At 36.1% G+C, this 24,522-nt stretch overlaps 1 protein-coding gene across 5 annotated transcripts in view; it reads left to right on the top strand.

The window, feature by feature from the left end:
• Positions 1–5,245: 5,245 nt before the first annotated feature.
• The window catches only part of LOC116302960 (uncharacterized), a 23,725-nt gene continuing 4,448 nt past the window's right edge, over positions 5,246–24,522 (top strand). For 2 of the 5 annotated variants that reach the window (XM_031712391.2, XM_031712390.2), the window contains exons 1-14: positions 5,246–5,412; positions 5,761–5,937; positions 11,122–11,427; positions 11,902–12,006; positions 12,950–13,048; positions 13,146–13,221; positions 14,355–14,404; positions 14,672–14,707; positions 15,211–15,762; positions 16,415–16,547; positions 16,980–17,029; positions 17,537–22,495; positions 23,395–23,430; positions 23,511–23,579. In XM_031712391.2, coding sequence (XP_031568251.2) covers positions 5,320–5,412; positions 5,761–5,937; positions 11,122–11,427; positions 11,902–12,006; positions 12,950–13,048; positions 13,146–13,221; positions 14,355–14,404; positions 14,672–14,707; positions 15,211–15,762; positions 16,415–16,547; positions 16,980–17,029; positions 17,537–22,495; positions 23,395–23,430; positions 23,511–23,579 — 6,741 coding nt within the window. In that variant the 5' untranslated portion in view covers positions 5,246–5,319. Of the gene's footprint in view, positions 5,413–5,760; positions 5,938–8,816; positions 9,043–11,121; positions 11,428–11,901; positions 12,007–12,949; positions 13,049–13,145; positions 13,222–14,354; positions 14,405–14,671; positions 14,708–14,926; positions 14,939–15,210; positions 15,763–16,414; positions 16,548–16,979; positions 17,030–17,536; positions 22,496–23,394; positions 23,431–23,510; positions 23,580–24,522 lie in introns of those variants that run through there. The other 3 variants (XM_031712392.2, XM_031712393.2, XM_089027688.1) reach the window with 3 other exon arrangements.

The raw sequence follows: 24,522 nt of genomic DNA, 5'->3' as shown, positions 1-24,522 counted from the left end.
ATTTACTGTGTTTGCCTGCATTTTGGCGTTTGGACAGATCATTTCCAAATGAAAGTTTTGCGCATTAATTTCTATTACTTTATACTGAAGTTGATTTCCACTCTGACTTTCAGCAACCACTTGGCTGTATTAAAATACTATGTTTATGTGCCATTTGATTTGACCATTTTTATTTAGCGCAGCAGCTAAAGTGACGGGCTAGCCTTCTGATATAATGCACTCACAAAGCGTACGGCGCTGCTCGAAACCTGCGACCGTATTGACATAATTTGTAACTTTTAAAATCTATTTTTTAGGGTCATATGATAAAATACTTATTGACTGAGTTAGGTCGGGCCGTACGGGAAAATATTTGGCTCTCGGACATTTGTACGGACCTCGCACGGCATCACCTCGAGCCAAATATTTTCCCGCACGGCCCTCCCACTCGGTCAATAAGTACATTTTTTTACACAAGTGAATATAATAAATCCGGCGCGCTCATTGGTCACAATTTACGTCTTATGCTGTTATATCAGGTGAATATAACGCGCACGCGTACCCTCCTTTGTCGATGTGTGCCGCTGCCAGAGATGAATAAAATTTTTAAAATCACCGTTATTTAAGTTCAAGACTTATGTTAAAATTACCGTAAGACTTGCGTCTCGGTAAGTATTCGCCGATATTCACTTTAACTTCGGCGAATAATTGTTAAATAATACATAAAATAATAATAACAAGACGCCCTGTAGGCGTTCACTGGGTTGCCTGTGTCATGCACAGAGGCCTAGTACAGCTGAAGATGTTTGCCAAAAGATAATGGGATGTTTCACAGAAAACAATGATTTCCTTTTACTCGTCTAAGACGATCTTCTACCTTAAGGTGTTCTCTGCATGATATTAAAATATTTGCAGGTTCTGGCCTTTTTTAGGCTAAAAAATAAACAGTTTTGCGTTATGCATGTGACACTACTTGTAAATTTGATCTTGCGCCATGACCCAACAAGATCAAATATCGCAATGTTCTCAGTCAGAATCACTAAATAATTTTCTTATCTTTTTACCATCCTTTGTTAATATATTATTTTCTGGCGTGGCTGTTTATTTTCCTTGTTAGAAAGTGCATAAATTGCGCAATAGTACCTAGAAGTGTTCATGCACCACTCACTTAGTCCTTTGCGGGCATATGATATAGAGATCCAAGTGCAGTAAAGGTTCTTGTCAACAAACTTTGCCAGGAAAGATGGGAAAGCATGGCTCTACTTTAAGCGGATAGATATTGCTGATATGACTGATAACGTCCGATCGAAGTTATACAGGCTTATAAGCAACCGACTAGGAATAATTATTTATTGAACTAAAAAGATTGCCATATTGTTGAAGATTTAAATCTAAAAAAAAGATTAATTAAAAAAAAAAAGAAGAAAAATCTTATGTGGTTAATATGAAATTCGAACCCACCAAAATAAATTCCAAAAAATCGACTCCACTTTGCCATACCCCCGAGACATCCGCAGAGCTGAGGCGTCGTATGGACTTCGGACCTGACGGCGATTAAATCCTTCTGCCCTTGGGTGTACGAATTACGCAAGAAAATGTTCTAGCCGAAGCATCAGGGGAGAGACCAGCCGGCCCCCAGACCATTTCGGCTAATCCCTTGCATCTCTGCCACGCACGGAATCGGTTGAAAAAATAACGTTAAAAAGTCTAGTCTATTCGGTGCATTGTTTTCACGGCTATTGTTATGCTGATTCACCTGGAACCGTGGTCCAGTGGATAAATCGTTGTCGTTCAAGATACTGAGTCAAGCTCGTCTGAGGAGGGTTAGCACTTGGATGGGTGACCTAAACATTATACCTACTCATGTTTTTTTCCCCTTTTTTCCTTTTTGATTTTTAAAATAATAGAATATAGAATAGTAAAACTTTTCTATTTCTGAGTAACATGTCTACCCAAATCCGTCAAATTGAAATCTAGTAGAGGAGAAACTGCCGGCCATTTACAATATAACAAACAAAAGGGAGGGTAGACAACCTGAGAACCCGGAGGAAAGCCCTTCAATCAAGGAAGAGACTTCTACTCACATGTGATGGGGGCAAGTCCAGGAATCGAACTCGAGATCCCAGAAGTGAGGAGTGCACTACTGGCCTGAAACAAGATCAAATATGATGGGGGGGGGGGGGGGGGGGGGGGACCCTATTCTAAAACGCTCTATGTATTAGTATGACAGACCTAAAATTTTCAGTGTTCAATAAATATACGGTACAACTGCAAAATTGAGCACTTCTTTGGAACAAAAGAGGGCGAATAAAACGTTATCATCAATGAAGATAACATTAATGGAATATTTTCCTAGTTCAATAATGGCGTTACTTATTTTTCCTGTGTAACAGTGGAACACTTTGTTGCCTACCTGCATAGTCGAAAATATATAGCATAAATACTACACCACAAAACGTAAAAAGAATTAGAAGCAAGGGCGGATCTAGGGGGGGGGCAAAGGGGAGTTGAAGCTCCCACTTCAGCAGTAAAAACCGATGCTTTTTTATATTGTTTTCCGTTGTGTTGACGGAAGAAACTCAATTAGCTCCCCCCCCCTAAACTCAATTAGCCCCCCCTAAAATTTTGGCTGGATCCGCCCTTGAGAAGTACTGTGTACCAATGGGACACTGCTTTGTTGCCTATCTTGCATGATGGATTATATAGTATTAAAAATGCACCTTGAGTATTATTACCTTCCTTTAATACCTCTAAGATTTATGGCCATGATGACTCAAACAAATTGATATAATGCTTATTAGGGGACTGCAGTTTTAAATGAGAAACCATTATGAACAAAGTTGTGCTGTGGAGACAGGAAGTATCACTGATAGGCGTTAGGTACTCTAACATTAAAACAGGAGGTTGTGTTGTGGTGACGACGGGAGGTAGTGCTGGTTCAGGGCCTATATTTTGAGTTCCTTTCACTTTGAAGTAACCGAATTTTCATTTTTCCCCTTTTCTAATTTCCATTTCTGTATGGAATCTTGACCTAGGACTAATTTTTCCATTTCAGACCACCTGTCATGCTCTTAATTCTCTGTTAATGCTTTTAATATGCATGAAACTAACCCAAACAAACAGTCTTATTTTAAAGAGGTTTGGAATGGGATAGGGTCCATTAGTCAATGAGGATTTACTCAACAATCTAGACTAAGAGTCGTCCGTTAATTGGTGAAATAAAACCAAAACAAACACAGGTGGTGCGACAGAAAAGCTCTCGGTGTACATAAAAACTGATAGCCGTCAATTAAATGATCATGAGATGACACTAATCAATAGCTAAACCTGTTTTGATGGTTTACTATCTAATATTGCAACTTCTCGTCTTATGTATAATCATAAAAGATATCGAATCTCGAGCTTTAAAGCATTTAAGAGCTGGCTTTCTGCTTTGTAACGAATAAGGTAAGGCTTATCGTGGAATCGTCGTCAGTTTGCTTTAATTTAAAGTCACAGTGATAAGGAACACTCTTAAGATGAAAATATTAAGTAGAGAGTTCGTTTAGATATTGTTTATAATGGACCAAATGACAATAATGAACTATGTATTAGAGAAACCTAGTTTCCTACGCAGCCCCTATTAGTGTTACGAACTGCGCACGAACCTTCAAAAAGAAAAAACTTTTATCGATAGCCTGATTTATAGCTTTACACCTCCAGGGGCTCGTCACCCCTCTATTGCTCAAATTTCTTAGTAAGTCACCGCCCCCCCCCCCCCCCCCCCCCCCTTCATCGCATTCCTGGTAAAATTTGTAATAGTCATTCCTCTTTTAAAATTTCTGGATCCACCACTGACCTCTAAGTTGATCAAACTCAGGACACGGCTATTTCGTGATGTACATCGATGGAATCGAGCAGGCAACCCAGGGAAATGTTATGAAAGGCCGCATCATTGAAACAGGTTATGTTGTTGTTGGTCAAGACCAGGACTCCTATATGGGTGGATTCCAAACTTACCAGTCTTTCCAGGGTAACTTGACGAGTGTTAACATGTGGGACAGAGTTCTTACAGCCCAAGAGGTATCCGCCATTGCAGCCAGATGCTCTTCATCCCAGGGCAATGTTATAAAGTGGGCTGTTCTTAAAGAGAAGTCATCTGGAAACGTGAAACTGACCTGTCAGGCTGTTTGTTAGTATCTAGTCGTAAAATTCAACAATGCATGAATGTCACTCATATATCGCACGTACGTTTCTCCGTAAGGTTTTAATCAGTAATAATAATAATATAATAATAATAATAATAATAATAATAATAATAATAATAATAATAATGATAATAATAATGATGATGATGATAATTTTATTATATATAGCGTAAATTCCATAACAGTCCAAATACGCTTCACAATATAACAAAAAAAAAGGAAGGGAACACAACCGGAGAACCCGGAGGAAAGCCCTTCAATTAAGGGAGAGGCTTCTTCTCACATGTAATGGGGGGGAGTCCAGGAATCGAACTCGAGATCCCAGAGGTGAGAAGTTCACTACTGGCCTGAAATAAGATCAAATATGATGGGGAGAGCCCTATTCTAAAACGCCCTATGTATTAGTATAACAGACCTAAAATTTTCAGTGTTCAATAATTATACGGTACAACTGCAAAATTGAGCCCTTCCTTGGAACAAAAGAGGGCGAATAAAACGTTTTCATCAATGAAAATAACAATAATGAAATATTTTCCTAGTTCAGTTATGGCGTTACTTATTTTTCCTGTGTAACAGTGGGACACTTTGTTGCCTACCTTGCATGGTCGAAAATATATTTAAAAAAATGCACCATTCAAAATTTGTAAAAGAAAATACGAAGAGTATGATTAAAGTAATGATTGAAAACACTGACCCTGCCAATCATGACACTGCAGGCCCGTAGCAGGGGTAAAATTATTGGGGGGGGGGGGGGGGGGGCTCGTTTTGCCACGCCCCATATGACCGTATCATCTAGCTTTTATCAAATTTACAAAATAGCATAATTAATAATTTAAATTCTTTATTTTATGGGCAAAAGACGATATAACGCTTATTAGGGGCCTGCAGTTTTAAATGAGAAGTCATTATGAACAATGAAAATCGTAGGCTAAATGAAAATCAGCGAAAATCACGAGAATAGAGATGTTGTTAGGCAACCCAGACACACATATGTTTCATATCGTGGGTTGCCTGTGGTGGTATATTTTCGATGACGTGTCAGACTTTGACCTACTGATTCTGCGCAGTGAGTACCCAAATCGAAAATTCAAGATGGCGGGGGTTTTGTTCTTGATATCAAACGAGTGAACAAGAAAGGAATTTTACCGGAAAAATGTTCAAGAAACTAAAGCAGAAAATTGTCGAGGAGCTAGAGGGAGAGCAGAGTCAATCACCGTTACAAGGAAATCAAGATAGTTATTCGCAGGTAAAAAAAGAAAGGTTATATCGTACGCTTGGTTGAACTGTCTCGATTCCTTCAGTTACCAGTTGTACTATAATCTTTGTCGTTAATGAGTTAGTCTTTGAGTTCAGTGAATCTTAAGAGAAAAAATATCTAGCCTTTTTAAGTAATAATTTGATTTTATCTTCCCTCTTGATTCATTACGTGTACTCTTATAAAATAAAATTGATAACACCTAAACGGAAAATTAACCAAACTATTGCTTATTTGATTTGATTTTTTACTATAACTTTACTTTTGATTTGTAAGAAAGATCGTCATATTTGAGTCTAAGTTCAGTCATTTATTCATAATTATTCTTTCTTAATTCAGTCACCTTCTCGAGAGAGAAGGCCCAATCGTTCACAAGAAAATACGCCCTCACGACCTCCCACACAATCCGGAGACAGAACTCCATCATCCTCTGAAGCTTTAGCTGCTAATGGGGCTTCTAATAAAGCTAAGTCTACGCCTCACGAAGTATTGGCGCGTGTAAACCGATTACTGGAGGTATTACTTACTTTTATTTGATGTGGTTAGATTACGTGAAGACATGCTGTGTTTAAAGATCTACATTTATTAAAGATCTATATTTATTCACCTGCACACATTCAAATCAGTGTGTACAAAATAATTGATATTTTGTTAACTTACACTCTTGGTTTCAGTTTCTAATATATGAAAAATTTCAACCATTATATATATTTTTATGTTTTCGTAATAAGAAAAGCCTTAAATTACCACTCTTTTAATTGCGCACTGATTGAGACGACAGTCCTAACAGGGAAATCAGGCAATAGGCTTATGTTAATCAAATAAATATTGTACCTTAACATACAGTGGCAGTGTATTGCCCGATTATCTTTTAGCGACTGTTGTCACAATATTCTTAGATTTCTCTATTACTAGATTGAGAACAGCTAGTTTGTTGTAAAATATTATTATATCTGGCATAGTAGTAAGCTGTTTGATTACATGTTTACCTCATTCATACATCCAGGTGATCTTGGAAAGCACGCAATGCATGATTTTCTGACTTGAATAATAACAATTAACCTTTTTTTGATTTAAAAATGCGTTGTATTTACGTGCTTTTCTTATATGTGTTATGTGATTATTACCGATCCACACATATCTTTTTTTTTTCTGCTCCTCGAGGCACGCAAAGGTCTATTGGGATTGATTCTTTTTCAGCAAACACGATTTGCAATCTAATTGACTATTCAATTTCCACCAGATCACCTGGATGTTAATAACTCCCCTCATTGTTGTCAAGGAAATAAATGATACAACAATCCTGGAGTCCCATAGGGAACAGTTCTTAAAGTGAAGGGGGAATAACATTGTTTCTTTACTTGACGATCCTTTACAATAGACCAGTTTCAATTTCTAAATTACCACTGTGTTCCTTGATAACAGATTCATTTACGCAGGGTTAGGCTCGTATCAAGTATTTAAATATTCACAAATACTAATGGTAAAGTAAAGAATGCACAACTTCAACAATACAAAAACTTTTAAACTCAATGGACCTTGACTGGACCACATGAATATTCTGCACAAAATCTAGGCTAACCATGTAAATGAGTCTGTAATCAAGAAACTCAGTGGTATTTTGGAAATCAGAAATGGTCTATTCTATTAGAGTAATGTCTTCAGCTTGGGCATAATATTCATTCATTCTTGTGGTCTATAATGGGAAAACATTAAACCCAAGCTAAAGACATCTACTGTATAGCATTGAGTTTATTAGTTGAATGACTATGGGAGGGAGGATTGAGCTCTGTAACATTTTTATCTTGGGAGAGGAGTGGGAACTGAAGCCCCTATATATCCATTATATATGCCACTTGATTTAGAATTACTTAAGATATAATCAATGAATAGATCGGACTACTTTTTGCCATACTCTTAGCCTTTAAATTAGCTACTATCATCTAAGTATAATTGGGTAAATCTTCACTCAATTTTTTCACTTAGAGTTTATCATTATTCGTATTTTGTTATTGTTATTATAATTTAAATTTTGTTAGGGTGCACTTAATTTGGAGCCAAGCTCTGTTGTGCTTACCCTTTCCATGATAGCTGAGGATAATTGTCATGGATAAAGTTATGTAAATAATTAGCCCAGCCAACTATTAGTATTGGGGTTGATTCTCAGACTCTGAATCTAACATACACTGTATGGTAACCTTGGTGTAACGGTGTACTCAATGTTTAACATAACTGTCTGAGTACAAGGTCCCTTATCTTAGGGGAAAAAGCAAAATGAGAAACATTTCATATTTTATATCAAATTACCCTTAAGAATGTTCAAGGGCAAATGTGTTTTTCCCTCAAACTTTGCAGGGTAAAAATTAAAAATGGGGGTCACCAAACACACAGAGGAGTGAGATGATATTGAAAATTGCTTACATACAATCAATAATATTAAAGTTAAGCATTAATTATAAGCATTAAAGTCTTCTTTTTTTTTTTACAAAAATTAAATACCAGATTACTAAACATTTCTTGAAACAACCATCTAATAACCTATAAAAATAAATACATTCATTATGAAATTCCTGTAATAAATTTCTTCAAATAAGAAAAAATGAGGATCAACAATGTTGTTTTTGAGATATACAGTAGATGATTGAAATCATTTTCGCAACAAGTGTGACGAGCTTGATCTTGAATAACATAGGTCACACTACATGCACAGAACCCACAATTATCTTAAGTGGAAAATACCTGTAAAAAATCGTGTTCATCAATCAAGATCAATTGTTTGTATAATCTTTGCTTTTAAAACATTTCCAGAGTTTTTGGTATTTAATTGTGTGTTTTTGGTCTTTTTCATGTACAAACCTGTAAAAGTCTACTTTATTTGTCCTCTCTGTTTTACACATATTTATCTATACATTTTAAAAATATGTATAAAAAGGAAAATTTTATTCAATACTCTTAAACTTTTTTTTGATTTTTATTTCAACGTCCAAGTATTACACAAAACATTTTTGGTACTAAAAATCAAAACTATCAAAATTATTTTTTTCTCACTGGATATTTCAATAATAATCATAGCCACAACCCTGAAAAAATGATCTTAAATTAGTTTCAATCAAAACTTTTAAAAAACTATGAAAACGTTTCACATTTTGCTTAGCTGTCATACTTGACACGTCTACCAAGCATCTACATCTACCAATAATATTATAACCACAACTCTGAAAAAATAATCTTAAATTATCTTCAATCAAAACTTTAAAAAAACTATAACAATATTCCACTGTGTTTTATTATGTTCAGTCATGCTTGACACGTCTACCAAGCTATGCAAATGAGAAAAGCCGTTAAGCTTTAAATTAGCATACTGGCATATCATGTGACATTTAGCTCTTTGTCTAAATGCTGTTAGTGTTTTGACTTTATTATGGTGTGTTTTTGGCTGTTTCTTTAAAAATTTACACACTCCAAAGAATTGTCCAAGATCCCAGATGGATCTATTTGTCACAGAAGAGCTTTGTATTTCTACAAAACCAACATGAAATGCTAAAATACAGGTTTTTACCCAAGCCAAAAACTCAAATCTATGTCCTTGATCATAACCATCATTTAGGCAAATGGATTGAGGTAAATATAAAAGAACTCAACTTCTATTTCTCACTATATTTCTCACAACTTATAGTTTCATAATTGAATTTCTTTTTCAGTAAAAATGAGCAAATGCACCACCCCATTCTTTCTTATTTGTTCTAAATTTCCTTTTACAATGACTCTACAGTAGATTGATAGTAAATAGTATTTTATATTTTACTTGAGAAAGAAATTAACTAGTTAAAAGCTTCTCAAAAGTAAAGTAAAAATATTATACTTCTCTTTTAAATACTAATCGATAAAAATAATCCTAAAATGTTTGAAAAGGGAGTAGTTTGATCACATTTTCAACCTACATCAGTTCTATACAAACTCATTTTTAACTTCATGACTGTTTTTTGAATAATATATTACAATTCAAGAAACACCTTATTAGAATTTTCTTGGATAATCATTTTCTATGTTTTTGGATATTTTAACCATTAGACATTGTTTGCAGTGTATAATTTGTTCAATATAGGAGACCCTAATTTAAAGTAACTTGTCATATGTCAATCTTATTTATTATTTAGTTTTAATTACAATGTACAAATTGTTTCCTTTCATATATATTGTACTATATATTTATATAATTATTTTATTTTATTAGTTATGATGTTTATTTCAATTTTATTGGTTATTTAGTATTGATTACCATGTACAAATTGTTTCATTTCGTATATTTCATACTATTTACATATCTTACTAATTATGGTGTTTATTTCAACACTGACACGAAGAAAGTATGAACAACATTAATAATTCACTTGTTAAAGTCTGTGTATAATTATTATATCCCAGTTGTCTTTTTTAAATCAGGCTCTCCAACTGTGTACACTGTATAAATGTCTAAAAATCAAATTTGAATATATGTTATCATTAAGTTCTCTTCTTATCTGTTTTTGACCACATACAGGCTTAGCCTTGTTTAAAAGTGAATCATTTAGAGAGAAAAACCAATGTGATGAGAAAAAAATGCAAGTTGGACAATGCTATAACATTTTGAAATTTCACAGACTTTAAATGATATCTATGATATCTAATTTATAAACAACCAGCTGATCTGAGAAAAAATGGTAGTTAATCAGATTGGAGAAAACTTGCAATACTGAGGTGTCATCAGTGGCGGATCCAGGATTCAGTTTCAAAGGGGGGTTCCATTTCTTAAACTGTGTATAATTCTCTTTTATTTAGTCGATGTCTGACAAAAAAATTGGCTCTAATCACCTAATTTACTATCTAGTAACGGAACTTAAAGGTAAATTAAACATTATAACAGTAAATATTTATCATTTCATGTTCAACTTTATCCTTGTGGATACTTTTAAGCAAAATTTATATAAGACATATTTCTATTACCTAAAAGATCAAACCTTCAAGGGGGGTTCCATGGAACCCTTCGAACCCCCCCTGGATCCGCCACTGGTCATTCTTCCTCTTGAAATTTTCCCAGGCTTCATCACACCTCCCTTTTTGGGGTGACATCATTTCTACGTCACTATTTCAGATCAGCCTGTAGAAAGGATGGTCTGTGAGAGTTATCAAAAACAGCAGAATATGAATTGAATAGAAAAGAGAATAGACTTGATGAATAAAAGAATCAAGTTCAATCTCGACTTCAAACCATTGTTTTGTGGTCAGTCAAGCGAATTTGGGATAAGTCTATTGTATACAATACTTAAATTTATGAAATACTTATGACTACTGCTCTTTAAAGAGTCATACCATATCTTAAAAGATAGAATCATACAATAATATATTAATTAAATATGAAATACTTATTACTGCTGCTCTTTAAAGAGTCATACCATATAATACTTTAAAAGATAGAATCATACAATATTATAATAATTTATGAAGTACTTTTGACTACTGCTCATTAAGGAGTCATACCATATCTTCAGAGTATGATAGCATTTTTTGACTTACAGTACAATGTTCACAAAATATTGCCAATCATTCATGCAGTCGTAAGAATTTGTAAACTTAGATATTTCATGACTTATTACCCAATTTAATGTAATTCTTAGCAAAGATTATTGTGTGCTAACTAATTTACTTGCTAAAATTCCACAGGCCGGTACACCTCAAGAAGAAAAAAATGGTACTGCAAATGATTCCACCGGGCCACAAAGCACCAGCACTCCAAACAAGACTCCCAGTCGGCAAGAATCCCAGGATTCTGACACCCCTGGCAAGCTACAACATGGTACTCCTGCTAGTCCTGGTTATGGGGACAGGTCAGATGCTGAATCTGAGCCAGACCATGGGCACAGTACACCATCAACCACGAAGCTTGACATGGCAACCAAGGAAGAGATTATCATGTTGTATAAGAAGCAAGAACGTACCTTAACGAGATACAAAACAAGATTCTCTGAGGTAGAGTATTTTCTGTTAATTTATATCAAATTGGATAGTGTGCTTGCCTCTCACCTCTGGAGTCTCAGGATCAATTGACCTATAACATTATGACGCCACAGCTTGTTTACATGGGCAAGAATGATAGGAATTTAGGCGAAATTTTCTTTCATTCAGGATATTTAGTACAACATTTATCTGTTATCATCTTTCCCCATCTAATTAAATATTTTTTATTGTGATTTAATTCGTTTAGGTAATATTTTGCCCCCTCTAGCAACCATGATCCTTAGCGTTAAAACAATAGATTGTTTTGATGTGACGTCATAGTGTTATAGGGCAATTCCTGGACTTGGCATTAATAGAGTTTGTTTAGTCTGTCCCTTGATTTGGGCATTTTCCTTAGGTTCCCTGGTTTTTCATTCCCAATTTAATCGTAATAAAATATATTGCTGTGTACCGTAGTATTGCAACTCAGAAATTTGTTGTTTGCAGGTTGTGGATGCCTTCAAGAATTTACAAAAGGAAAATGAAAAGCTGCAAGCCAACCTTGGACAAACCCAAGACAAAGCACTAAGAAGGATCTCTGAGATGAAAGAGGTACTGTTGATAAACCCTTCAACACATCACATTGTACTTGAAAATATTTATTTTAAATTTATAGTTTCACTTAATCTTATTTAACATTATTTTATAACAGGTAATATGTGTTGTTCTCTTCCTTACCTTGAGTTTTTTTAAAGGGATTTATTCTAGTTTTGCTCTTTCAATAAAAGTCTTGCTTTTTCAATAAAAATCAACATGTGAGTTGAGTGTTGTGTGTTGTAAAAAGTGAATGTAGTAGCTGTGTAATGTTGAGCACACCTCATGGAAGAGCCCCTTACGGGAAGTGATACTTGTCAAATATTATACTAACATTTCATAGACCTCTTCTGAGATAGCGAACATGGTTTATTTTGATCTAGTTTAGGTAAAAAAACATCTTTTGTTTATCGTGCCTTATATGGTGTTGTTTGTACCAAAGCTAGACCACAATGCATCCTGTTTATCAAACTCAGAAAAGACCTATTGAAATGTCATTTTCAGTTTAGTTCTTTATACTTACATGTATTTTCACATTCAGATATTATCCATACATAACTACAGTAATAGTTAGTCTAATAATGTGTCATACACACAGGCATATCAAAATTGTTAACCATTACTCTAACCTTGATGATGGCCGAGACAGCCAAAATCTTGGTTGTATTACAGCGCAACACGCAAAAGTATGACCATATTTAATGTACTGTATATGCATTATTACTTCTATGCAGAGGTTCTGTACATTAAACCGACACATTTACATTTCAATGCGAAGCTGGCTGTTTTAACCAAATAAGGCATGCAAAAGCCTGATCAGTACCCAAAAGCTTGTGCATAGAAGTACGAGAATACATTAAATGTGTTCATACTTTTGTGTGTTGTGCTTTAAAAAGCAGGATTTAAGGCAGATGAAGCAAGTTTCTTTTATTTACTATCTAACAATAAATTTCTTTAACAGACAATAGAGTTAGAAAAGCAGGCCAAAATGCATCTGGAGGAAACCCTGAGGCTATCCCTGGATGAGAAGGAGGACATTATTAAAGCACTACAGACTCAGGTGAGTTGGTTTTTTTTTTCAAGAACATCTGAAGTATGCATATCCATTATTTCAATCTTTATAATTGTTTTCAATTTTTTTTTGAATCCTTGTGTAGAATTTGCTGCTCAAGCAGCATGGAAGAATGCAGTCTGATTCATCTGACCACATTACTACAGACGCAACTCTTTCTGGTAAATAAAGTACATAAATTTTTAAAAGGCTTTACTGCTATTTTCGGCAATATCACACGGACTCAGTAGCTGCAAGTTGCCCTTTGAAATTTGTTTTTAAAAAAAGGTACCAACTGATTATTTTACGATGTGATATGATTTATGGAAGCGAAAAAGCAAATTTCAGTGTGCAACTTGCAACTATACCGATGTCTGAGTTTGACTAATATTGAAAATAGAAGTAAGTTATTAGAGTGAACAGGAAGTGGAACTATTAGGCACTCCCAAGTTTAAGAGGAATATTGGGTCAAGTTGGCATTACAGTGCATTTTGGGGCTGCTTAGGGGACTAAATAGGTGCCATTTTGAAAATATGTCCCCTGAAACAGTACCACAATGCACTGCAACGGAACTCTACCCAGATATTTCCTCAACCTTGGAATGGCTAATATTGATATTGTAAATGTATTTTTCCAAACCGTCCCATACTCTATAAACCCTTGGTCTAAACATTACATGTACTTCACTGAACAGAGCTTGAAATAATGGCACATTGACGTCATTGCAGAATTGTAACTTGCCCAGTCAAATCTTTACCTTGCTGGTTTTTACCAGTAATGTGGAGCCAGAAATGAGGCATAACCAAGCTAACACTTGTTTGGCTGGTCATGATAAGGCCCAGTCTTACATGCACCTCATTGGTAATAGCAAAGAATGCGTCCCTCATATACTTGTTAGGCAAAACAAAAAAAAAAGTGTGTTTCCTGCTGTGCGACCAACCCTAATTTTCTTGCCGATTTTTGCCGACCCTAATATCTTTTCATTCCCAAAGGCACAACAGGGTTCCCAGTAAGCTCATTTCCACTGTTGTATCAGTAAAAAAAATCCGACCTACCGACCCCATTTTTTTTCCTCATGCAACAGGAAACACACTTATTTTTTTGTTTGGACTTAGTAGGTTGTACATGTAGGCTAACAATAATAGCCGTTAACCTACCAACATCCTACTATTACTGATATTATACCAACACCCTAACATCATTTTTGTGTCCTGTTCTCTTCTTTTGAACACCTCATATCCTTTTTACTTTCCTCACCTGTTTATTTGTTTGTTAAAACTCATATTGTGTATAATATCAATATGTGTAATTCCAGGTTCACAGAGTGATGAAGAGAAGATTGAAAGGCAAAAACTAGTTGACAGGGTAATGTAAAGAAACTTCATTTTCCTTTTTTCCTTGTTTCCCCTCCCATTAACAAAGCATTTAAAGACAGAAAACGCTAGGAAAAACATACAGAAACATGTATAAAGGAAAAAAACAAAACAACAACAACAACAACAACAAAGCATGAGGTTTTGTAAAACATATTAAAAACAAAACAACAGACTTATTTCAATGCCTCTGTCCCACAAAGGTCTATACTTATACTTTACTCATATTAAAGCTATATTTTCTCGTGTATTTGTTCAGATTGATGGTCTACAAAAAGAACTTGATAATGCAAAGGTATAAATGCTAGCAATATATATTCAACAATAGTCTCCTTCACATGAGGGAAGGAGGGAGGAAGGGATAAATGGAGGAATGCATGGATGGGTGGGTGGATGGTTGGTTGGTTGGACGGACGGACGGACGGACGGACGGACGGACGGACGGACGGACGGACGGACGGATGGACGGATGGATGGATGGATGGATGGATGGATGGATGGATGGATGGAACTTGATAATGCAAAGGTATAAATGCCAACAATATATATTCAACAATAGTCTCCTTCACATGAGGGAGGGAGGGTGAGAGGGAGGGTGAGAGGGAGGGAGGGATGGATGGAGGGAGGGAGGGATGGAGGGAGGGATGGATGGATGGATGAATAAATAGATGGATGGATGGGTAGGTGTGTGGGATGGATGGATGAATGAATGAACGAACAAACAAAAGAATCAGCGAATCAATGAACTAAGCATCAATTAATCAATCCCCATTAAATTCTCATTGTATTTTTCCACAGGAAAGCAACCAGGAACAGGTCTCACATCAACTCAAGGAAGCCAAATCTCTAATTCTCCGACTGGAGCAAGAAAAACAAGTTGCAATCCAAGACATGATGTCCAACCTACAAATAACCCTCCAAGACAAGGACGAAGCTGTGGCGGAGTGCAACAAGATCAAACATCTCTTACAAGAACGAGAAACAACCATTGAACAAATGACGAAAGAAAAAGACGAATTCTTCCATAGAATGGAAAAAGCCCTTGAGGAATCCGAGAAGAAAAGACAAATGTCCGAGTTAAAGAAAGAAAGAGAAATGGAGGAATTAAGAGCTGAGTTCGATCAAACAAGAGAAGCGGAAGATAGTGAAAGAAAGGCTTTGATGGAGGAACTCAAGCGCGACAAGGCAGAAGTGGTAGCCTTGATGCAGAAGGACAAGGATAGCAAGTTAGAAGAAATGATGGCCCTGAAGGATAGAGAGCAGCAAGAAGCTCTGGCAAGGAAAGACAAGGAAATCGATGTGATTGTTGCCAAGAAAGAGGAGCAGATGAAAGCTATGTATGAAGAAAAGGTGAATAGCTTTGGTCGTGTTATATTGTCGTTGCAACCAACTAGGGAGTGGACAAAATGGGAAGGATACATGTACAGTTAGTTATTAAACTAATGCAGAAAGATCAAACATGAAATTCGCTGGGTTTTTAATGTCAGAAGCGTGCGTGCGAAAAAGCATAATTTGGTGTCAACTCCATTGCAAAAATTACAATAGTCCCAGTTGAGATTTTATTGTTTTATTGTTTGTTTGTTTGTTTTTTGTTTTGTTTTTTGTTTGTTGCTGTTGCAGCTGCTGCGCTGCTGTTGATGTTGCTATTTTCGTTGATGCTACTTTGGTGCTGTGATTGCTGTTGTCGTTATTGTTTTCTTCCCTGGTTCTTGCCATTTCTTTCTTAGTGTCGTTGCTGCTGCGCTGCTTTTGCTATTTTCGTTGATGCTACTTTGGTGCTGTGATTGCTGTTGTCGTTATTGTTTACTTTCCTGGTTCTTGCGATGTCTTTTTCAGTGTCGTTGCTGTTGCAGCTGTAGCTGTTGATGTTGCTGATAATAAAAAATCATAGCAGTTGAGGTGTTTTTTGATCGAAATGTTGAGCCTTCCAACGATGATAAAACCTATGTTCCTTCCATGTGTGGCCTTTGTTGATGCAGTTGCTTCTCTCTAACTTTTTCAGGTCCGTGAGATTGAAATAGCTGTCGACGAAAAAGAACTTCAGAAAGAAGCAGCACTCAAAGAAAAAGAGAAAGAAATACATCAACTGAAAACTTTGAATGAAGACTTAATGAAAGTTATGGAAGGAAATAATGGTATGTCAAATGACAGAGTAGTATGTGACTAAAAAACTCACGGTTTAGACTTGCCGTGCCGTGCGACTAGCGAGTCTTCTTCTTATTTATCCAGTTATCCGTGTTTAAAAGAGCGGTTTTTGTATGACTGTGAAACGCTCAGTGCCGTTTGCGTACCTTGCCGCGACACATTGCGCCGACCGTTTCTTTTTCCCCTAGAATTTTGATTGGCCGGTTTGTTTTTCGCGCAATGTTATTGGTCTGGCTGTGCCGTGACCTTGGCGGTGACCATGTTCATGCCGTGTACTGGGTATATGATTTGGTTGGATGAAGAGTAAACTTTTGCGCAATGTTTGGGTCTGACGTATGCCTTGCCGTGTCACGACCGCATTTGTGCCGTGAGCTTTTACAGTCGTACGAAAACTGGATTATTGTTTGTTTTGTTTTTATTAGATGCAGCAAACCGTTTAAATGAAATGCAACAGAAGATTGAACAAGAACAGGTAATCAACTTTAACGTTTATCATAATGGACACCCCATAAACCAGTTTCCTTACGACTGTGCAAAATTCACTTGCCTTACCGTAACCTTGACGGTTCGGTAACCTAGTATTCTGATTGGATAACCAGTGATGTTGCGCTCTGTGATTGGTTAAGTGCTGATGTCGCCTTGTTTCACCTCTGGAGCGGCATCTCATGTGAATAGAATTTGTTAGGTCTCTCCCTTGACTCGAGGGTTTTTCTCCAGATCCTCAGGTTTTCTTCCTTCCACAAACTTAAAACGCTAAATTCCTGTTCGATCTGTGTATTAGCCGTGCCCTGACTTGATTAGCCCAGAGGTTGTTTCAGAGTTTGATCTGTGATTTAGTTATGCCTTGACTTAGATCATCCCAGACGTTGTTTCAGGGTTTGGCCTGTGTTTTAGCCGTAACCCGACTAGTTCAGCTCAGAAATTGTCCCAGGGTTTCGATAAAGTTGATGTTACTTATGGTACGTTGTGTTCTTCTCAGGACAAGATGAAAGAACTTGTACAACAGCATAACAATCGCTTGAAGGAGAAGCAGGAAGACCATCAAAAAACAGTCAACAAACTAAAAAAGACCCACCAGAACAAGATCAACGAACTCACAGAAGCCATCAAAAAGGGTGAACTCAAGATCGCCGAGCTTGAAAAGCAAATAAAATCCGACGAGGAAAAGCATAATAAAGAAGTAATGGAGAAAACCAAGCAGTTTGACAGCGAAAAGCAGTCAGAATTAGCAAGGTTGTCGAAGCGTATGGAAAGCAAAACCAACGAAATGAAGAAAATTGTCAAGGAATTACGAGGAAAGTTATCTGAGAAAGAAGAAGAAGCAAAGAATTTGGAAGAAAAACTGAAATCTTTCGAAGAAAAGGTGAACGTGGAAAAAGCGGATAGAGAAAAACAGTTTGGAAATGAACTGGACGCCATGAAGAAAGCAGTCGAAGAAATGCGTAAAGGAATAAAAGAAAAGGAACAGACGATAAAGGCATTGGAAGAAAGCAAGACAGCAGAAATGAAGACGTTAGCAAATGATTACGACCACAGACTCAAGGAAAAAGACCGAGAGATCATCGACTTCAAAGGGAAATTTAAAGAGAAGGATTACTATGCTAAAGAATTGGAAAAAAAGCTGCGAGAACTCAAAGAACAGAAGGATAAACAACTAGAGGTGACGAGAAAAGAAGCGGAGATAAAAGTCAAAGAAGTTGCTGATCAGTACTGCAGTAATAAAGAGGAAGAACTGAAGGTCATGCAGTCTGAACAAGAAAAGGGCAAACAAGAACTACTGATGAAATTCGAGAAAAGTGAACGCGTGAACAAAGAGATCAAGAAATCTCTAGAAGAGGCGCATCAAAGGGAGATAAATCTTAGAGAAGAAGCTAAAGAACTAGATAAGAAATACAACGAACTAAAGCAACAGTTTGAAAATGAGATACGAAAATATAAAGAAGAAAAACTTATTATGGAAGAAAAGTCTATAAAAGAACTTGAAAACGTTAAGAATAACTCGAAGAAGAATATAGAAGAACAGAAGAAGGCTTTTGAAGAGACATTGAAGCAGTTGAGAGATGAGAAGTTTAAGTTGCAAGAAAAGATCAAGACTTTAGAAAAGGAAGATCATAAGAAATTTGAATCGACTGTTAGCGCGCTGAAAGAAGAAAAGCTAATTCTAGAAGAGAAAAGAATACTCGAAATCGAAAAAATACGGGCGCAACTGGAGGGGGAGTTGAACGATAAAGAGAAAGAAATCGATAGCAGACATAATGAAATAAAGGATTTGAAGAACAATTATGAAGAACTGCGCAAGGAGCTGGTGTCGGAGAAAGAAAGTCACCAGAAAAGCATGGATGAACTTGCTAATAACATTACATTAAGGGACCAGAAGATGGGTAAACTGAAAGAACAACTAAAACAAGTCATGGAAAAATCTAAAAAGAAAGAAGAGGAACTTAGAAAAGAAATCGAGAGAATTGATCAAGAAGGAAAGAGTTTGTTGTCTGAAGCTGAGAATTCCTTCCAGCAAAAGTTACGCGAGAAAGATGAAGATTTGCGAGTCAAGATGACGGAACTAGCTCAACTTCAAGAAGTTAATGTAGACGATATTACGCAGAATATGGGCCTCTTGCACAAGGAGCAACTGGCACAGTTGGAAGAGAGGCATAGAAATGAAATTGCAGAACAGAATCTTGGTTGGGAAAAAAAGGTGGCGAGTGTGAGAAAAGAAGGCGAAACAATGACTGAAGCGATCATAAACGAAGCGAAGGAAAAGGAAGACAATTTACTTAGAGAACTTGAGAACTTAAGAAACGAACTCAAAAACAAAGAAAAATCTTATTCACAAAGTAAAGAAGAGGAACAAGTCCAAATGAATAGTCTGAAAGATGAAAAAGATGCCTTGGAGAAAAAGGTAAGAGAATTGAACGATGAAAATAAAGTTTTAAAGAATAAAGTGACGAGTATACAAAACGAAATGGATGCTAGGATGATGGAGATGGTAGAGAATCATAGAATTGAAGTCGAAGAGTTCAGGATTGAGTCTGAGAAAAGGTTGGACGAATTGGTCCAGCAACATGAAAATGATATGAAAAATCAAGAAAATCAAACGAACGATGAGAAAAATATCTCTGAGCAAAAAGTGATGGAAATGTTGGATAATCATCAACAGGAAAAAGAGGAGATTCGAAAAGGTTTTGAAAATAAGATAGAAGAAATAGCATCAAAGTACGAGAAAGAGCTCGCCCACATCAAAGACATCCACGATAAGCAGCTGTTAGAAATGGAAAAGTTGAAGAAACATCATGAATTGAAGTTGAATGACCTTTCAGAAAGTCATAATAAGGAAGTTGGGGAACTGAAGAATGCTTTGGAGAAGAGCCAGGAAACGTGTAGTAAAAGTGAGAAAATGATTCAAGAAAATATCGAAAATTTAAAAAAGCAACATCAGGAGGAAAACGAGGCAATAAACAAAGCAAGAAAAGATGAACTTTCAAGTTATCAAGAACAAGAAGATGCACTGAAAAAGAAGATTCAAAATGTGGAAAAAGCCCACGCGCAGAGAGTCGAAGAGCTTGAAAATTCTCTTAATGAAGAAAAAGGAAAACTTTCCAAAGCTCTCCAAGAGTTAGAGCAGTTAAGAGAAAAACATTCCAAGGAATTAATAGAGCAGAAAAAAGCTCTTGAGAGCAAGAGTTCGGAGTCTGCTGATGTAGAAAGTAAGCTACAAGAAGAACTGACAAATCTGAAAGATAAACACCAAAGGTTTTGTCAAGAAGTTGAAGAACATAAGAAGAAACTTGGTGAAGAAGTTCAAAAATTGAGAGAGGAAATCCAAAGAATTACCAAAGAACATAATGAAGCTATTGCCGAAAAAGACAAGGAACAACAAGATAAGCAAGCAATATTTGCCGAAGTAGAGACTACGTTGAAAGACAACCTACAAAAGATGGAACATTCGTATGTGAAAAAAGTTGAGGATCTTACAAAACATAACGATGAGCTCAAAGCCAAGTTCGAAGCTGAAGCAAAGCAATTTAAAATCAAACTTGAGAAGATTGAGATGGAATCTAAGCAGAAGTCGGACACAAGTGCTGCAGATATGGAAAAGAAAGTGAAGACGTCAGAAAAGAAACATGAGAAAGAACTAAAGCAAAAGGAAGAAGAATGGAAGCACAAGCAAAGTGAAGTGGAAAAACGATATTCTGTTCAAATAGAAAATCTTCTTGTCCAGCATCGAGATGAGATGGAACAGATGAAACAAGGAAAAGAGTCTGATTTGAAAGAAATAAAGTCTTTACATCAAAGACAAGTTGAAGAAATTGAAGAAGCTGCCAAGACTAGAGTTAGTGAACTGGAAAGTAACATGTCTGAACTGCAAGTGAAATTCAGGAAGGCAAAAGAAAAGATAAAAGCGATGAATGCCAGGAATGAGGAACAGCAAGGAAAGATAAAGCAAGTCCAAGAAGAGGCTCATAAAGAGGTGAATGTTTTACGCGAAAAGCTGAAATCCTTGGATCAAGAAATGATAGAAACGACGGACAGGTTGAACAAGCAGCTTCGGGAAGCTAGCGAGAGGGAAGAGGAGTTGAAACTCAAGATTGTAGCTGGTGACAGCAATAATCAGGCTATTGATATGAAGCTTACAGAACTGGCGAAAGAAAAGCAAGATGCTGTTGATAATGCTGCAAAGATGGAGAAAGATTTAAAGAAACAGGTCCATGACTTGAAGGCTGAGCTTGACAGCGAAACCCAGTTGCTTGAAGATGAAATGAAGCAGAAAGAACAAGAGTTTGAGGAGAAAATCAAATCTATTGAAAACGAGAAAGAGAAAGCACTTGAAAAACAAGCTGAAGACATGCAAAAACAAAGCCGAGGTAGGGTGGCAGAATTAAAGAAAAAAGCTGAAGCGAAGATTACATCTGTGAAGGAGCAATTAACACGACAGCTTGAAGATAAAGTCAACACCATTAAAAAGTTAAAAGAAGCAGAAGTCCAGGAGAAAAACCGCACAGAGGAAATAAAACAGCAGCATCTGAAAGACATAGAAACCTTGAAGGAAGAGTTTGAGGTGAAGCTGAAAGAAGAAAAAGAGACACAAGAGCTCAGCGCCGGAGAAAAAGAAAAAGAACTGACACAAAAAGTAAATGAATTGGAAGTGAAAGAGAAGGAAATGGAAGAAAAGATAGAACTTTTGGTTGTTGAGAAAATGGACGCTCTACACGAACAAGGAAACGCCTTGAAGGAAGAACATTATAACGAAATTGAAGGACTCAGAAAAGAGTTAGAAACAAAGCATGAAAGTGCTGAGAAGTTATTTAAAGCTAAACTAGAGGAAAAAGAATACGAACACAACTCTAAAGTGAAGCAGTTGTTGCGAGAGTTTCAGATCAAGTATGCTGAGAAAGACCGGGAGATGCAAGACATGATGAGCAACGCTGTTGATACAAGTCAACGAGAGGAGAGGAAAATTATCGACAAGTATGAAGAGGAAATTCGAGAGTACAGAAAAGAATTAAAAATGAGGGAAGATGAGATAGTAGCATATAAAAATGAGAATGACCAAAAAATACGCGAATTGGAAGGAGAGAAAGATGAAATAAAGAAGAATTACGAAGAAAAAATAAAAGATGCTGAGCAAGATTACCACGGTAAAATAGAAGAAATGGTGAAAAAGCATGAGGAAGATATGGAGAACTTAAACCAAGATCATAAACAACAAATTGACGAATTGACTGAACGCCATAAACTAGAGTATAAATCATTAACGAGTGAACAAAAGTCCGAGGTAGCAGCCGTAGAAAAGAAACTGAAGACACAGATGAAAAAGAATCAGAATGAGATGAAGAAGTTGTTGAACCAGAAAGAAGCTCTTCTGCATGCACAGGGAGCTGTCATGTTGGAAAGTGAACCGGGTCAACTACATCGAGCGAGTTCTGCATCATCTCTTAATGTAAGTGAGGTGGCTGTTAGATGTCTAGGAGAGGAGCACTGCAGGAGTATGAACGGGAAGCATTCGTACGTGGTCCCCATGCATTTGATATAACACTGCAACACTACATGTTACACATTTACTATTGTATTAATGCACTTTACTCTTAATATGTGTATATAATCTTGTTTCATTTTATTTGTTTGGTTGTTTAAGAGTTATTGTATTTGTTCGTTTTTTAATGTGATTTTTGTGTTGTTTTTTTTTTTTGTGTGTGTTTTTTTTTTTTTTTTGTTTCGTTTTGTTTTGTTTCGTTTTGTTTTGCTTTGTTTTGTTTTGCTTTGTTTTGTTTTGTTTTGTTTTTGGTCATTGTTTAATTGTTTTTTGTCTTTCTGCCTGTCTGTTGATGTTCTTCCTCCATCTTCCTTGCTCTCTCTGCCTCTCCCTACCTACCTACCTATCTATCTCTCTTATTTTGTTTTGTTTGTTTTTGCATTTAAAATAACGTTCTATTAAATCTATAACCTTCTAACACCTTGGATTTCTTTCTCTAATTATTATTATAATGAAAATTCACGTTTTTATATTTGTCCTAGTGGTAACCCAACATCCACATCCTCTCGCCATGTTACCATAAATGATGGCTTGCAAATCCTTATTGCATTACATGTATTTTTCTTGAAAATATTTTTTATAAAACAATATCAAGATCTATTTGGCTTATAAAAAGTTTTGGCTTTATTGTCTTTCAATACTTCAGTACACACTCATGATTTCACGATTATTTCCGTGCCATCACAAACTCTATATATAAGAATCGGTTGTACAATTCCCGGATGTGTGGTTGTGTTTGCATCGATAGAAGTGAAATCTAAGAAATTCGAACTTAATTTGACTTGTTTTGTTTGTTTATTTTCTAGGATGGTGATGTTGATGCTGCTCAGGCCATGTTACGGGTAAGATCAATAGCCTGATGTATAAACATCCTTTCCTTTGCTCAAGTAATGTAATTCAATGTAATTATTTGTGTTCTCAGGACCAGATTACAAGATTGAAAGCTGAAATTAGTTCATTTAGAGAACGGGAAAATTCTCTTCAACGACAGGTAAAAACATCTACTTTTTCTTTGATTACCCTAAGGGATGGCCCAACATTTGGCCTAACTTCTGTGGAGCAACATATTGGGCCGTTTGTCAGGACCCTAACATATACTTACTAATGTCGATTTCCATTACACTTAATATTCTTTTGCTTTACATGGATTCGGTATATGGAAAGTTCTATGTTCAATCCTCATCTTATACCCTATGATACTTCTCTGGATTTATAGAATTTATATATTTATATAACATCATTTAATTCTGCAAAGAACATGCGTGATATGGAAAAGGAACATGCCTGATATGAGGTCGTATCAGCACTTCTCATCTGCTCGGGCTGGGTTAGATAAGGTTTAGAGAGAAAATGAGCATTTATTTGGAGAGTTGAATGATAAACAACTTATCAGTAGGCTAAGCATCTGATACGGCTGTGTATTTTTAGGAGTCACGGAGTATTTTGGCGAGCCTTTAAGCGACTGATAACCTCAATTTATTATTAATTATATGACGTTCAAAGTAAAACAATACGATAGATACTATCAACTTCCTATCAACTTGGGCATAATGTTTTCCCATTTCAGACCACGTGTCATTCTCTTGAGAATAATATTCTTTGTTTGAGTTGTGTCCATATTCATGTGTCTCCTCAAGCACAATCGTCAAACAATGAAATGATACTCAAGAGAGTGACACATGGTTTGAAATGGGAAATCAGTAGGACCAAGTTTAAAGGGTCTATTAATGTCTACTACTATGTATTACCTATGCTTACTCTTGTTTCACAAGCCAAGTTAAATCCTCCATTGCCTGTTTGTAAAGAGCAAATATATTATCAAAATTATCTTGGATACAAGGCTAACAGGAAAATACCAAAGAAAACAACAAAAACCACATCTAGAAAAAATGTAATTTATTTTTTATTTTTCTGTTTTCCTCAAATCCAATATA

Source organism: Actinia tenebrosa, unplaced genomic scaffold, assembly GCF_029948245.1.
Source record: "Actinia tenebrosa isolate PJP-AT-01 unplaced genomic scaffold, QUT_ActTen_1.0 PGA_scaffold11__36_contigs__length_13525064, whole genome shotgun sequence".
In the NCBI taxonomy this organism is placed as follows: Eukaryota; Metazoa; Cnidaria; class Anthozoa; order Actiniaria; family Actiniidae; genus Actinia; species Actinia tenebrosa.
This window is presented reverse-complemented; position numbering and strand designations above follow the sequence as displayed.